The sequence below is a fragment of the Zingiber officinale genome, chromosome 7A (genome assembly GCF_018446385.1).
Source record: "Zingiber officinale cultivar Zhangliang chromosome 7A, Zo_v1.1, whole genome shotgun sequence".
NCBI classification, from domain to species: domain Eukaryota; kingdom Viridiplantae; phylum Streptophyta; class Magnoliopsida; order Zingiberales; family Zingiberaceae; genus Zingiber; species Zingiber officinale.
This window is the reverse complement of record NC_055998.1, coordinates 134289247-134306340: the sequence shown is the minus strand read 5'-3', so window position 1 is coordinate 134306340 and position 17094 is coordinate 134289247. Positions and strand designations below refer to the sequence as shown.

Genomic DNA, 17094 nt, shown 5'->3' with positions numbered 1-17094 from the left:
ACTCAGACACAAGACATTAAATATACAGGGTCTAAGTTAACTCGGTTCATCACATCAAAACTATCCTGGGGTACTTATAATTTGCTCAGCAACCGATCCTTGACTCTCAGGTTTTCCTTCGATGTTCGGTCCTCATTGACCTAATAACTTGCTAGACGTCCCGTCTGCTGACCTATCTAGTATTTTCATCTGGTGTTCTCAATCTATCAAGATTTTTACTATTTGATCCAGCTGACCTACTAGGACTTTCACTTGCCTAGTCTCACTAGGACTTTCCTGATTGAGCTATTTAGCCATTTAATCAACCTTATTAGATCACGATTAAACTTAAGTTTTTAAACCCTTTATCAATATTTAAAACTCATGTAAGTATAACTATAGTCTATTATGGTTATAGCAGTAATTAGAAAGGTGGTAGTGGGTAATGATGCCTTTGGATATTTCTTTTTTCTGACTCAGAAGAATGTATGTTGTTTTGTGACAATATTTTAGTTAATAACGCGTATGTTATGTAGAATTTATATATATATATATATATATATATATATATATATATATATATATATATATATATGACAAGATACGTCATAGAATATCTGAGAACAAAACTATCAGATTCTGTAACGCGGAACTGCCCAGAAGTTGATGGTTGAAACCCCTAAACTGCTAATAGACAATTAATCACTAAGAGAGTTGGTAATTTTTTATTGTTGCATATTTTAGCTTATTGTATCACTAGCATGAGTTAAACCATGAAAAGAACTATATTCAAACTTTCTTTTGTTGTGACTTGACCATAAACAACCTTGCTAGCTTGATTTTTGAGGTAAAAGACTTGTTTTTTTCAGCGACGTGGCCATCAACCTTATTAGACTTTAATTTAGTCTTTTTGCCACCCACATTTTCTGGTATCATTCAACACAAGACAACAAGGACATTACTATGTCAACTTTATGGGACGACTATTAATTCTCAGTTCTGATCACCCTTGTGTTCATCTACTTTATATAAATTTACATTTTTCTCAAATTGTCTAATCTAGCTTGCAAGTCATCATCTATTCCACCACCTTCACTTGAAGCAGCTTCGACTTGAGCAACCTTTTTATTTGCCTCAGCGCTTGTGACTGCAGTTGAAGGTGCCTTGACAAGCTGCAAGCAAAGGAACAAATCAAGAATGTTTGCTACTAAACATAATAGAAGACAAGTTCAATTAAGCTAAAGATCTTGATAAAGGAGACATTTGGATCCACCTCTGAGTTAATGTCGATTCCAATTTCATCGAGCACTTGGTTCACTAGTTCTTCAGTTTCTTCCTCCTCCTCATCTCCTTCCAAAGCATCATCGATGGCGTCTCCCATGACTTCACTGACCATTTCCATTTTCTCGTTTTGCATCTCAAACTCTTGCATTATCCTCTGTAGTGCAGGTAGGTTCATCTGCTTGTTCATTTGTCCCATAGCCTTTGTAACACCTTTCATTGCCTCTCCCATTGCTTGTGTCGATTTCAGTGTCTGAAAAATAACAGTGAGTCAGTAATTATGCTAACTTATAAAACTCTGAAATAAGCCTGTCTACCCCTAGTGCAACATATGTTACGAAATTTTTCAAGGAACTAAAATGAAAATGGCTAAGTAGATAATAAATATCAGAAGGAATTTTTGGCAATCCTGGACAGAAGAAAATTGGCAAGCACTGATAAGTGAAGACATCCAAAGATCACCAATGTCATTTGATCTTGTCCGAAAGCGGGGAAGATGGCAAGCTGGGGATATGGCTCGAAGGTTGACGGGGCGAAGATTTCACGCGATCCTGCAACATAAGAGACGTTAGTGCCGGGCCAGAAAGGAGTTCCTAGCGTTAGCCCTCCGACACTCAAGTCAGTTCTCGATCTAGTAGAAGAGAGTCGAAATGTTGTAGAAAAGAGCATGTGAAATAACGAAGTTGTGCAGACCTCCGCCTGTAGATAGGAACCCCCTTTTATAATGTTATTGTAGTGTTTGTGCACGCATTTCAAAGCAAATGCACATTTTCCAAAACGTACTGGGAAAAGACAAATCAAAAAGTGTCCCGACACATTTCCTTAAGCGAGCATGCAAATCTCTGATGTGACAGGCTAGAAGCTTCTAAAGTATGATTTACTTGCGAAACATGCTCTGTTGTAAGTGGCGCAAACTTCCAAAAGGGTACAATGAGATATGTAAGTGGGTCCTTCAGCAGGCCGACCGGTGGCCTCTCGGCCAGGAGCTCCTAGCTCAGTCGTATCGAACAAAGCTTTCTCCCTTCGCTTAGCGTTTCTGTTGCCGAAGGGCTGCCTCTCCCCTAAACGGACATGTCGCCCACTCGGCCGAACGACGACCGGGGGATATATTGTCTGTTTATCTCTTAACCTTATGTTGTCCGTTTGGCCTTACTCGTCCGCTCGGTCGTTCAGTCATAACTGGCCCGTTCGGTCGACCTCGCCGGATCTGTGGACAACGTCTCTCTGTCTTCCTTGACTTTGACCTCCACGTCAGCCGATCTTCCTTCCTTTGACCTATCTTTGGTGGGCCCCTCTTCATCACCGTATCACCATTGTAACTAATCCATATCATAATAAAGAAGAAAATTAGTTCCTTGATTATGGAGCCTTTGTACATCACTCCATTAAATTGGTAAGCATGATGTGAGACCTAGGTTTACCTAAGAATGCCTGATTTGAGCCATAGTTTAGCATAAGAGCTACCCTAAATTCAAATAATGAATTGAACTCGTGGCAAAGAAGTGTAACCCCAAACTAGTGATCAAACAAGGAGCACCCAAAATTTTATCAGATGTCTCCCGGGCTATGGTAAAGCGGGGGCGCTCATGTAGTCCTCCAAGTACTCATGGTTTGATTCCCAATTACGATGCACCATGGCATTTTCCTAGAGTGGGATGACAAACCTAGGATGTTCGGCAGCTACCCGTTGCAAGCAGTTCCGGATTTAACCTAATGGTCGGTGGAAAACTTTTATAGGGTCGGGCAATCATCCCCATGATTAGTAGGCCCGGAGGACTGGAAACATAGTACTAGCTTAAAAAAAACAAGGAGCACCACCAAAAATTACCATCTCCTAGGTGAACTGAAATTCCTCTGGCAAAGATGTTTTTTTATCTTGAATATAATCATGCAAAAAAGATGACCAAAATTGACTGGAACAATTGAAACTCCAATGACAGCCACAAAAAATTTTAACCAAGATTGTCCATGCAGAAGCATCTTGATTCAGTAGAATACTCCCAATTGGATCAATTAGATGAGAAGATACAAGATGATAGTCTTTCCAAATAAATCAGCGTTCTAATCTTTTAAAATCTAAAGAACTTGAATCAAAAAATTTCCTCAAATTAAAAAAAAAAATGTATGAGCAACACAGAACGTTTTTTCAATGTCAACTTTTACTATGGAGCCAGAAAGGCATAGAGAACCAACGATGTAAGGCAATTGGGAAGTAATTGCTGAATCCAACATTTTAAATTGAGTGGATCTTGTAAGTCAAGAGGATGTTGCTCAGTGTCAGAAGTGAAAGCAGTTATATACTGTTCAAAACGGTATGTTGCTTGCTGCTCAAAGGAAATAGCAAGGGAGCTGCGAGAAATTGTTTACTGTGGGAAGCAGCACGATGATGGAAACAATATGTTTCTTGTTGCTTAAAGCAGGGACAGAGCAGCCTCAAAGGGGTCCCAGCATGATGAAAAGGAACAACAGTGAGGGCATTGTGTTGCTCGCCGAAAACCAACAGCAAGGGTGCAGTCTTCCTCACCAAAATACATGGCAAAGGAGTCTCATGTAAAGGAATCACACAAGAGGTTGCCCGAAAGTCCTTGCAAGAAGAAGGATGACCTTATGTGTGAGATCAAAGCAGAGGATGAACAAGGTGGTGTCGCATGGCCGTGGAGAAGAATGGCAATCATGAGTGAGGTCCGATGACAATCAGCTGTCCACAAGTAGGGGATTGCAATTGTGCATCATGGTATCAAACAGGTCTATGATGGTGGGCATGTGTCTGCAGACTGAGTGTTGCACAGAGGCAGGCACAAGAGCTCAAGATTTAATCCATTCGTATCGATAATCCTAACCAAGAACTGTAGTAGATTGACAGGTCTGATTCTAGTACCATGAAACAATTAATGGGGATTTCTTACCTAGGTAATCTCCTATTCCTGTATTTATATTTATTATTAAGTTTACAATTTACACCTGTTCTTCTAATATGTGATATTTACAACCAAGTCCCTTACATATTTATAATTAGGTTTCTAACAGTTATATCTATAGCTCCAAGTAAGCCAAAATGCATGTTTATTCAAGTATTATTTGAATTAGAACTATAGTGGATTTTAAGACTTGAATTGAGTTCAATTATGTGTTGCAATAGTCCTAAACAAGAACTATAGTAGATTGATTGACTCAAATTAATTTTAGATGTTTAATAATTAGTTAAGTTATTTGGTAATTAGTCTATTATTGATTGATATCTTTCATTTTTGATAATCAATTAATGAAGATTGTTGTATTTCTCAATTTGCTTATTTGTAGCCTAGTTTTCAAAGCATCGAGTTATAAAAGTGTCCCATGTTGATCTCAACTTTCAATTAATAAACTATTTCTTTTTCAAATATTTTGTCTGGTTTTATTTCTTGAGATAGTTATGCTTTGCTTTGTCAATTTCATCTTAATTTTTTGTATGGTTTGAAACTTCAATTCTGGAGTTGCATCTTTCAATTTTAGTCCATGGTCAGCGAAATTTGTTATTCCGCTCACCGGCCATCGATATTGGCACTGGCACCACGAGCCTCCGCGATCCCATGGCAATTTCCACGTGGTCACAAAGGTGTTGCAATCCCGCGACAACCTTCATGGGGTCGCGAAGGAAACCGCGATCCTACGGCGACCTCCGCTTACGGGGGCACCGCAATCCCACGACAACCTTTATGGGGTCCCAAGGGCATCACAATTCCACATTTTTTTCTTTTTTAATTTTAATTTTTTTAATATTTAGGTTAAAAAAATTATTTTAAATTAATATAATTTATATTTAAAAATATCAAAATCATATGAGCATGGCACAATACGATACCACTATATCGTTTTGGTCATAAACCAAAACTCTGATACAACTCGAAATTTTAAAACATGATTGAGACATTTATCTTAATAGGAATTTAGCATCTTCCCCTTAATGTTCATGTTATCGAAACACTTGTGAAGAATTCCCACATACCAGCATATATCAATAATAAATGGAGATGACTCATAGCATTTCTCATCCTGAGAAGTAATTATTACTTAATTGAATAAATAAGAGAACAAAATTCAAAGTTAGCATTTACCTGAATTCTCAATGATACACCTTGGAGTTGTGATTTAAGTGCATAAAACTTTGTGATCTGATGCCTTGTTCGAATTAGGTCTTTTGCCATGACCTTGACTGCTGCCTGTCATCAATAATTATCACACAAAGAGAAGCCATATCACGGCACTCACACGCATATAAGATGAATGACATATGGAAAATAATATAGCTGGAAAATACAATAACCATATATAATGGAAAATAAGGCCGAAACCAGTCATAGTGAAAATTAACCAAATGTTAAAGAGTAATTCACAGAGAAAAAACAAATCAAAGGTTCAACATAAAGAGCATCCAGCCCATATTATTATCGAAGAGAAATTATTCTTTTTCATCTTTCATGTGAAGTGAGATCCATGCAGATCACCAAGGGAAAATAAGCATCTTGTTAACCCATACGAACATTTTATGAGTCTTTTAAAAAGTATATCTAGATTTCTGCTTTGCCATCATCAAATCATGAAATGCAGGTCTATTTTATTGATAGAGTAAAGGGGTTCAACATACCCTTAGTCCCTAGAGATGAGAAAGAATTCAGTCATATCTAACGAAAAACTAATTCAAGCAGGTAAAATAGTACTTTGTTAGAATCCAACTTCTTTCTAGTCTTAGACTTGATAGAGATATTTTGCATGTTCAATCTACTTCTTGACATCCAACAGGTATGAGTTCTTAGAATCTAAAAGCAAACTCTATACATGAAGTAAAGTCAAAATAACAACCAAGAAGCATGATTAAGAATTTTGAGAAGTGTGGATAACTAAAGTAATTGAACTGCGATAAAAAAAGAATTGAATGTTGATCCTGTCTGGAAGCTGAGAAAACGAACCTGCCGGTGTGACGTGTCTGGAAGGTTGACCGCATCCCCATGACCCGGTCGATGATCTGTCCTCTACGTTGACCAGATCGTCAGAAGTCCTCCTCCGGTCAACTGTACCTGTATCCAGCGACCGGGTCGCCCCCGGTCTCTGGTACCTCGGTGCTCGAGGCGAATCCCACAGACATATAAATAACCGCATAATAATATAGCATAATTAACTGAATGCAGAAAAGGTACGAGAACGTACCCTGGCCCAGGGGGGCGCCCTCGGATGGATGGATGAGCTGGTCGAGCTAATGATCAAGTCGTCGTGGTCCCGGATCCGAAAAGCGACATGTAGGCCGAGACATAATGGCTCGTAGGCCGATACGCGGCACGCAGGCCGGATAACACAGATAGCTCGTAATCATAAGAGATGCACAGAGTGAAACCCAACGACTCAATGGCCGGAACAACCTCGGCTCGATGGCCGAACCCAACCTCGGCGCGATGGCCGGAATAACCCAAATAGTATCGAGCTGCGGCTATCTGGAAGGTGACGATATCCACTAAAGACAGCGGCAGTAGATGCGAGATGGGGAAGATGCGGCTGTGGCCGCGGGGGAAGGCAGCAGTGGCTGCCGGCGGCGGCTGTGGCCGCGGGGGAAGGTTGCTGTGCGCGCGGAGGCTGCCGGCGAGAGGGCTGCTGTGCGCGCGGAGGCTACCGGCGAGGATCTGCTGTGCGCGTGGTGGCTGCCGGCGAGGAAGGCTGCTGTGCACGCGGAGGCTGCCGGCGAGGAGGGCTGCTGTGCACGCGGAGGCTGCCGGCGAGGAGGGCTGCTGTGCGCGCGGAGGCTGCCGGCGAGGGAGGAGAGGAGGAGAAGAAGAGTAGCGCCGGCGACTGCATCGGGCGCTGACGAAGGATGTGAGAGGGAGAACGTTCCTCCCTGGCTGGCGGCGGAAAATCACCACACGAGAGCCTCCTCTTGCGCTGTGTGAACCGTGCTCTTTATGAGCAAAAACCCTCAATCAATGAAATGACAAAACTGCCCTTTCCCTATTCCCTAACCACTCTTATGCCATCCACTTACATCCGGATCACAAGCCCCCCCTTCAAGTCTAGTCGAAGGAGGCGTGAGTCCGACTGACTGGACCGTCTATTGCAAAGAGTTGAACCACTCTCGATGTCAAAACCAAATCGCTAAACCAATAATATAATGTCGCTCGAGCGGTCGCTATAATAGTGGTGTCGTAGGAGATGGTAGCGATACAGAGCGGACCAAGTCTGTAATCGGTCCAATGCCGAGTGCGCAGCCACGCAGATACTGACCGGGCGATCGAAGAGATGACGATCGGGTGGATAGACGATCAAGCGTGTGGCCGAACGGACGATCGGAAAGATGTCGATCGAGTGAGTAGATGGCGAGCGGACAATACCGAACGGGCGACAGAGAAAATGACGATCAGTCGATCATGAAATGCTGGCCCGACGCACTGAATGAGCCGCACCGAGAATGGTCAGCGAGCGAACATAAAATGCTGTTCTAGCAATCGAGTAGCGATGAGTGGACAATGCTGAACGAGCGATCGGACGGATGCCGATCGGATGGATAGATGTCGGACGGACTATGCCGCGCGTGCGACCGGAATGATGTCGATCGGTCGGATAGATGCCGGATCGATCGGATAAATGTCGGGCGGACGACAACAAGCTAAGTGATAGACATGTAAAATGACAGCCAACCGAATGACACGTGGGATGCCGGGCGGACGATGCCGCGCGTGCGACCGTGGTGACGTCGATCGGTCAGATAGATGCCGGGCGGACGATGCCGCGCGTGCGACCGTGGTGACGTCGATCGGTCAGATAGATGCCGGGCGGACGATGCCGCGTGTGCGACCGTGGTGACGTCGATCGGTCAGATAGATGCCGGGCGGACGATGTCGCGCGTGCGACCGTGGTGACGTCGATCGGTCAAATAGATGCCGGGCCGCAAGGACTGCTCGACCCCGAACGGGAGAGATAGATGTATGATATACTGGTCCGATATACTGGTCCTCCCGGCCGAACGGCTCGGGGGCCTTCGGCTTCGAGCCCGTGGCTCGGATATAAACCTCCCGGCCTAACGGCTCGGGGGCCTTCGGCTTCGAGCCCGTGGCTCGGATATAAACCTCCCGGCCTAACGGCTCGGGGGCCTTCGGTGATAACTCGACCCCGAACAGGGGAGAGAATATATGATATGCTGGTCCGTGCAGAGGTCTTCAGCCCGGGAGGTTTATACCGGTCCGACTGTGTCCCGACTCTTGGTCGGTCGCCCGGAAGGTTTATAGTCACCGGTCCGACTTTCGATTTTTAACGACGGTGCTCGTCGGCGCGGATATTTATAGCCGGTCGGTTCTCGATTTTAACGACGGTGCTCGTCGCGGCGCGGATATCGATCGTCTCTCGATTTTTAACGGTGCTCGTCGGTCTTCGTGAGACTATATACCCTACCGAACGGCTCGGGCCTTCACATCGAGCCCTGGGCTCGGTCGAACGGCTCGGGCCTTCACATCGAGCGCCGGGCTCGGATACCATATACCGAACGGCTCGGGCCTTCACATCGAGCCGGCTCGGATACCATATACCCGACCGAACGGGCCTTCACATCGAGCGCTTGGCTCGCATATACTCGGGCCTTCACATCGAGCGCCGGGCTCGGATACCATATACCCGGCGACGGCTCGGGCCTTCACATCGAGCGCTGGGCTACTCCCGGCCGAACGGCTCGGGCCTTCACATCGAGCGCTGGGCTCGGATACCATATACCCGGCCGAACGGCTCGGGCCTTCGCTCCTAGGCAATAACCTCCCTCTATCATCCTGAACAGCGCAGGGTTTTGGTTTCCCATCCTGCCATAATAGTATGCAGCCCGGTCGAACGGCTCGGGGTCTTCGTGTTTGAGCCTGTGGCTCGGATATAAACCTCCCGGCCGAACGGCTCGGGGGCCTTCGGCTTCGAGCCCGTGGCTCGGATATAAACCTCTTCGAGCCTGTGGCTCGGATATAAACCTCCCGGCCGAACGGCTCGGGGGCCTTCGGCTTCGAGCCTGTGGCTCGGATATAAACCTCCCGGCCGAACGGCTCGGGGGCCTTCGGGTTCGAGCCTGTGGCTCGGATATAAACCTCCCGGCCGAACGGCTCGGGGGCCTTCGGGACTAATACAGATCATATAACTGCCAGGATAAATACCAGAAAAACTGACCGTGATCATGAGGATGACAGAACTATCCGGCGTCGTTCATCTTCACGTTCCAGATCAGGCGCGTTCCCACGGCGCCATTTGATCCTGTCTGGAAGGCGAGAAAACGAACCGCCGTGTGGCGGTCCGGAAGGTCGCCGCATCCCACGACCCGGCCGATGATCATCCTCTACGTTGACCGGATCGTCGAAGTCCTCCTCCGGTCAATCGTATCAGATCCAGCCGGGTCGCCCTCTCTGGTACCGCTCGAGGCGAATCCTACGTATATATAAATAACCGTAATAATATAGCATAATTAATCGAATGCGAAAGGTACGAGAACGCACGCCTGTGGGCGCCCTGATGGATGGATGAGTGGTCGAGCTAATGATCAAGTCGTCGTGGTCCCGATCGCGACACGTAGGCCGAGACATGATAGCGGCACGCAGGACGAGATAGATAGCTCGTAATCATAAGAGATGCACAGAGTGAAACCCAACGACTCAATGGCCGGAACAACCTCGGCTCGATGGCCGAACCCAACCTCGGCGCGATGGCCGGAATAACCCAAATAGTATCGAGCTGCGGCTATCTGGAAAGTGACGATATCCACTAAAGACAGCGGCAGTAGATGCGAGATGGGGCAAGGCAGCAGTGGCTGCCGGCGGCGGCTGTGGCCGCGGGGGAAGGTAATAGTGGCTGCCGGCGGCGGCTGTGGCCGCGGGGGAAGGTTGCTGTGCGCGCGGAGGCTACCGGCGAGGATCTGCTGTGCGCGTGGTGGCTGCCGGCGAGGAAGGCTGCTGTGCACGCGGAGGCTGCCGGCGAGGAGGGCTGCTGTGCACGCGGAGGCTGCCGGCGAGGAGGGCTGCTATGCGCGCGGAGGCTGCCGGCGAGGGAGGAGAGGAGGAGAAGAAGAGTAGCGCCGGCGACTGCATCGGGCGCTGACGAAGGATGTGAGAGGGAGAACGTTCCTCCCTGGCTGGCGGCGGAAAATCACCACACGAGAGCCCCCTCTTGCGCTGTGTGAACCGTGCTCTTTATGAGCAAAAACCCTCAATCAATGAAATGACAAAACTGCCCTTTCCCTATTCCCTAACCACTCTTATGCCATCCACTTACATCCGGATCAAATGTTATTTCCCCTATATTTTCATTTCAATTTTTCCCTGAATGTGCTCCATGTATCTTCACCTATGGGCAGCATGAACTGATTTCTGTGGGGTCTCATTAAGAGGTTATTTATACCAGACATGAAAAACCTCTGAATGAGACCCCACCAAAATCATTTAATGCTGTCCATAGGTTGAGATACATGGATCACATTTAGGGAAAATTTGATATGAAAATGTAGAGGAGATAGCATTCAATTTTTTTTTATCGCCATTCAATTACTTTTAATTATCCACACTTCTCAAATTTCTTAATTACACTTCTTTTCTTTCTCTTTTTTTTTTTTTTTACTTTTATAGTGCAATAAAGCATAAAGCGAGAAAAAAAATGAGTGTGATCAATATCTTTAACTTCTTGATCATTTTTAAAACTTATTTCAATTTTCAATAATTTGAGCAAAATATTTATTTTCTGTAGAACAATAAATCAAAAGTTGAATCTGACCAAAATTAGTTTGCTATGGGCTTCACAAAGGTATATTGACAACATTCTTCCAAGAAGAGGAAGACCAATGAGATGAGTAAGACAAATGAAGAAACAACGGATAGCAACTTGGGGAAGCAACCACTTTTTGTTTTTGTATCAATATTAAGTTTGTGGGTAGTGTCATATGTCATATGCATGCAGTTAGAACTTGTATAATACATGTTATGTATGGTTGATAGGTGAGCTCATTCATTGTGAAGTAAAACACCAGTGTACAATGAACTGTAAATGGGTAGCAGCAGCAAACCATCTACATCCAGACACATGCACATATGGAAATAGGGTAAAGAAGAAAGGGAGCTATCCATTTTCTCAGACAAGTGTTTCCATAGATGAGTCCTCCATTACAAAGTGTTCATTCAGAAAAGTTCACTCCGTACAAGAAAACAAGACAGAAGAAGCTTGTTCAACAGATTGTGACATAGTTAGACTATAATAAGTATATTGAATATAAGAATCTTCCTAAAAGCGTCAATGGGTTGTTGTGAAGCAAAATCAGATACTAAGCCTAGGACACAAGTAGGTAAAAGCTAGACAAGCTTTATTAGACTTTATCCATATATATATATATATATATATATATATATTCAACTTCTGTAGTTTGATATTCTAAGTAAAAAAAAAATCTCAGAAGTAGAATCAGTATAAGCAACCACTTCAACATCATAACCTGTGAAACCTCTCTTTAAGCAATTGAGGTATGTGTATCAAAAAGAGTTTAAAAGGAAAAAAAAACATATTAACTTAACATAGTTAGCTGGAGGAAATATACCATGCTTAGGCATCTAACTGCTATGGCTTGCATCATGCCAAGTGAATTTAGCTCGGACAACATGTAAAGAAGTAAAGTGGAGCAATGCTTAAAAACAATTAGTTATCATTCATGTTTACAAAGTAATTCTCCTTCTGGTAATAACTATAGTAATGATTTATAAACCCACCCTATCATTGTCAAGCCAGAGTTTGAAGCATAATTATAAAGCTAAAAGAATTTAAAGAAGGTAAAACGGACATAAAAAAAGGCCAATGACTACATATTATAAACATTTAAATATTTGCAGAACAGAAATATATACCATCTGTCCTTGCTTAGCAGTTTTCTTTATCTCCACGATAAGCTTTTTCTCCTGTGCTTGCAGCCCCTGTCTCTCCCTTTCAATCTCCCTGATTGATTTATCCAGCATTCTCTTGTTCTCTCTCAGCAGCTCTGCAACCAAAATTAGCACCCATGAGACTTAGAATCCTTTGCAACTTTCCATTGAGAGAAGAAATGCGGTCAGATAACAAGAACAAAATTCAGCCGTCGCATGAGAAACACCTCAGAACCCTAAATCATAACTAAGCCTGATTTGGGGCAAAAAAGCAATTCTTGCGGCGACAGTGAATCATGGTCAGAATACAGCGTCCCTTTGGATCCACGTAGTGATAATATAGACAAAATTAACAAGAAACTGTGATCGCGAAGTCTACCTGCCGGAGTTTTCCGCTTCCCGAAAATAAAACTCATGGTGATCGATCGATCGATCGATGTCGAAACTTCGCTGCTGTTCCTCTTGCCTCGTTAATTCTATTGAGAGACTCGGTGCGCGCTGAAGGGACAAAAAAAAAAGAAACCTTTGTGATTGTCTTTACCGACAGGTAGAGAGAGATTGAACTGGTGAGGGGGAGGGCCCAGCCAGGCAGCCACCTCGATTGGCCCGGGTCTGATTGGCTCATGTCCGGGCGAGTCGCGGTTCAAGCCAGTCGAGCCATTTAATACTAATAAAATAAATAATTATTAAAAATTAAGGAAAAAACAACACTTTAAAATAAGAAAAAAAATAGACAACTAGATTAAAATAAACTAAACTTTATAAATTAAATTCGATCTTTATATCCTTATAACATTACCTCTTTATCTTAACGCAATACAAATAATATTGAATATTATATCTTATTAATATGTATATTGCATATATATATATATATACAAAGATTAAAATTTGAAGTAAAAAATATATAGATTTAAAATTTGAACCTGACCTTTTCGACCTTCCACTTGGGTTATCTGCATACTGTCATTGGGAAGAATTAATATCAATGTCATTTTATCTTATACTTAAACATATTAAGGTAGTGAGGATGAGAGGGAGTTGGGTTATGTTTGGCTTCATTTTGTTGGAGCATTCAGAACAACTTTATTGAGATCGACTCCATCTTAAACGGATTGTTAGAATATTGGGGGCGAATGTATTCACTTTTTATCACAATATGCATATTTTTAATTAGTCACTATTCCAAAGTTAGTAGTCGTCCGTGATTTACCTTCTCCGTGTTAACTTGGGACAGATTGACATGGACGATGGGGGCGAACGTATTCATCTTTGTCACCATATACACATTTTCAATACATCTTTCTTCAAACGACTCCTCTTTTTTCTAATCTTCGTTGCATGCATGAAAATAAAACTCGGGTGCTAATATAAAAAATAATAATTCCAATTAACCTCATTAATTATTCTTGGGATGATCGGTCTGGTTCCACGAAAGTTTCTCACCAGTTACTAAGGTAAATAGAGAAGCGCACGCGACGGCTAGTCCAAAAGCTCAGTATCCTTTGATTACGGTCCTGAAGAAAATTTTCTATAAATACGTCGTAAATGAAGTTCAAACCGCGGGTGTCTAGATGATAATCTGAATATCTTATCGCGACACTAAAGCCCCAGGACAACTTGGATGCTAATATAGATATAAGAATTGATAATACATTAAGAGCAATGAAAACTAAATTAAATAGGGCATACAAATACATAAGATAATCTTCGATGTCATAGTTTGTTGATCGAGTTGGTCCAAGGTCTTTTTATCGGCTTACAATGGGTGTAATTAAACCAAGTGGAGATAAGACCATCTAGATGCTAGTTGATTAGTTAGACGACTCGTCATGCCAACCAACCAGGAGTTGATTAAATATACTTTTATAAAAAGGTTTATGGTTTAGCCGACTAGTCAATTGGTTGTCTTTTTTATAATCAATTACATAGAGCCTCATTCACATCTAGTAATTATATTTTTATTTTATTTATTTAGTTTTTAGTTGATATTATAAATTCAATTTATATTGATTAATCTGTTTCCATAAAATTTTTCAATGAATTATCAGGATAAATCAATAATCACTCACAACAGTTGATCTATAAGTCTAACTTTCTTAGGTCAACTACCTATTAAAATAAATTTATTCGTTAATTTCAATCATTAGATGTTTGAGGAATAAAAAAAACACTCTAATAATTATATTATAGTATTTTAGTCAATTGATCAATCAAGGATATATTTTTGGACATTTAACTTTCACAAAAAAAAACAAAAATCTCTAAGTGTTCAATTGCTTAAAAGATTGTAAGAACTTAAACCCAAATAAAGTCTTGAACTTAAGCTCTTAGTAATTTACAATATCTTAATTTTTCATTTTCATCCGTAGATAAGTGGAGATATTTGTTAGAATATCCATGGGTTGAAATTGCAAAAGCTTGGCCCATTGGCTCGTGTGAAGTACGAATTAATGAAATCCTTTGGAAGTCGTACAACAATTGTGTCATGGATTGGGGGTGTAAAAGTAGGATAAATGGAATTCTTTGGAAGTCATTATACAACAATTGTGTCATGTATTGGGGGTGTAAAAGTAGGATATTTGTTTGTGGTAACTGATGAAAAATTTATGTGGAGATGTTTAAGTTATCATGTATAATTTTGATTATGTGATTATCAAATAATCACATAACTAAGATTATAAAAAATTTATGTGGAGATGGACAGATTGCTCTAAGGGTGCGTTTAATTCAAGTTATTATGTATAACCTTGGTTATGTGATTACCAAGTAATCACATAACTAAGGTTATATAGAATAAAATATAACCAAATATTATTTGATTTAACTTAGGTAATATAAGAAAAACTTAGAGTGTGTTTGATTTATATGTTTTCTATTTTTATTTTTTGAAAAATGTGTGTTTTTGAAAAATAATGTTTGATTTGTATTTTTTATGTCTATTTTCTAAAAAAATAGATAGTATTTTTTGAAAAAATAAGAAATAGTTAAAAGTCATTTTCTATTTTTTTAGAAAACGAGCGTTCCCAGAAAATAAAAATGAAAAATACACAAACCAAGCGCACCCTTATTTGTTTGAAGATTTTAATGAATAACCTAATTTAATATTTTACTGTATTACTCTCAAATACAAAATCAACCATAATATTTTTATTATTATTATTATTTAAACTCACGTTTTCTTTTTTTTTTTAATGTTTTTTCACATTTTCCTTTATTCTGTGGGTGTTTTTTTTAATTATTTGTTTTTTAAATATTTTTTTCTGTTTTTTAATGTTTTTTTACGGTTTTTCTATTTTTTTACGTTTTTATTATTTTTTAAAAATGTTTAGAATTTGTTTACAATTTTTTATTAATTTTATGTATTTTTCTTTTTTTAAAGTTATTTTATTTTATTTTTTATGTTTTCCGTTTTTTCGTTAGATTTTTCTTTTTTTTTTTCACATTTTTTTTTCTTATTGAAGAATATTTTTTATATATAAAAAAAAATCTGTTAACTCCGAAATCAAGAAAAATCTGTATTTGGTTTGCACATTTTCCATTTTTATTTTTTGGAAAACACACATTTTCTAGAAAACAAAAAACGACTTTTTGTCATTATATATTTTTCTAGAAAATGTAGCTATTTTTTTAGAAACACAGACACTAAAAATGCAAACCAAACACCATTTTTTTAAAACGTGCGTTCTTCATAAAATAAAAATGAAAAACACATAAACCAAACGCACAATAAGTTTTTTTGAGATTTTTTGATTTTGGATTGCATGCTCCTTTTACTAGCGTGTCGGCTATAAAACATTACTCAGAAATCATCGATTACCTAAAAAAATAAAATATTTGAGCCATAATATATCACCGTGCTATTGACATGATCAACCGAATAGATATAAATAGATCTCTAGGGAATATTTAAATTTAATTGGAGATGTCATACATTCACTCCCTACTCTCCATGTATATATGTCCTTGATTGATCCCCTCGGATGAGTTTAGTGGTTAGCGTATGAGGTGTTGTCACAATGAGGTCTGGGGTTCGAATCTCGACAAAGTCGAGGTAAATACCTCCCTTATGTGCTAGTCACTATTCCAAAGCCTAGCAGTCGTCCGTGATTTACTTTCTCCGTGTTAGCCTTGAGACGAATTGGCAGGAGCACTGGGGATAAACATATTCGTCTTTTGCCATAATGTCTCTATTGACATAATTAATATCTTTATTTCAATAAATTTTAAAATTACTTTCTAAAGATATAAAATATCATACCTCTCACCTCTTCCATACAAAGATCATGATGCTAAGCAAAAAAACTTCTTATAATTTATCTTTCCCTATGTACAATGAAAAAACATTGTTACGTATTTCAAAGCTGACACCCCACCTTAAACAAGCGACAATAAAGGTCTAGATGAAACATAAAATTTGACGCACCCACTATATATAAATTATCTTTTTTTTTTTTTCATTTTTTAAATTTCATTACTGCGTTTATTGGGATAAAATAAGGCATATACGAGCCACATTAAATATTTTAGAGTTTTTTCCAAGTAAAATTTAAAATGCGTTTTTTTTTCTTCTGTAAATTTGCCAATATATTTGGATTAAGCATTTGCCTTAGAAACCTAGGGTTCTTACATTAAATCAATTAATAATTTAAATTAGATCTAAATTTGATTGAACAAGTGGGTATGATTCAATTTTTAATAAATTGAACCATAAATTAATTAGATATTTATTTATTAATTAATAATATATTTTATTATGTATTTAATTACTTAATAAATATATTTAATTAAATTTTTACACATGCAAGTTTATATAAGTGAAGGAGAAAAACAAAACGAAATTAAATGTACACTGCTTCGTCAAAAAAAAAAAAAAAAAAAAAAATATACTGTGCATCTCTCGGTTTTTTTCTCATTAGATTGATTTAGGGCCGGCTTATTTGAGAGGTTT

General features: G+C 40.3%; 1 protein-coding gene across 1 annotated transcript; it reads right to left on the bottom strand.

The window, feature by feature from the left end:
• Positions 1–868: 868 nt before the first annotated feature.
• LOC122002693 (vacuolar protein sorting-associated protein 2 homolog 1-like) lies at positions 869–12669 on the bottom strand. Its single transcript, XM_042557970.1, has 5 exons — positions 12523–12669; positions 12129–12259; positions 5355–5459; positions 1253–1513; positions 869–1151 (listed from the first exon to the last, which is right to left on the bottom strand). The coding sequence occupies exons 1-5, from the start codon at positions 12557–12559 to the stop codon at positions 1014–1016; spliced, it is 672 nt and encodes a 223-aa protein (XP_042413904.1). The 5' UTR covers positions 12560–12669; the 3' UTR covers positions 869–1013.
• Positions 12670–17094: the final 4425 nt, after the last annotated feature.

What these genes read in the sequence shown, in the direction of transcription:
- LOC122002693 (XM_042557970.1), bottom strand. Translation starts at nt 12,559, where the DNA reads ATGAGTTTTATTTTCGGGAAGCGGAAAACTCCGGCAG. An exon ending in GAAGCGGAAAACTCCGGCAG is followed by an intron (nt 12,260 to 12,522) that starts GTAGACTTCGCG and finishes TTTTGGTTGCAG; the next exon opens with AGCTGCTGAGAGAGAACAAG. An exon ending in CTGCTAAGCAAGGACAGATG is followed by an intron (nt 5,460 to 12,128) that starts GTATATATTTCT and finishes TATTGATGACAG; the next exon opens with GCAGCAGTCAAGGTCATGGC.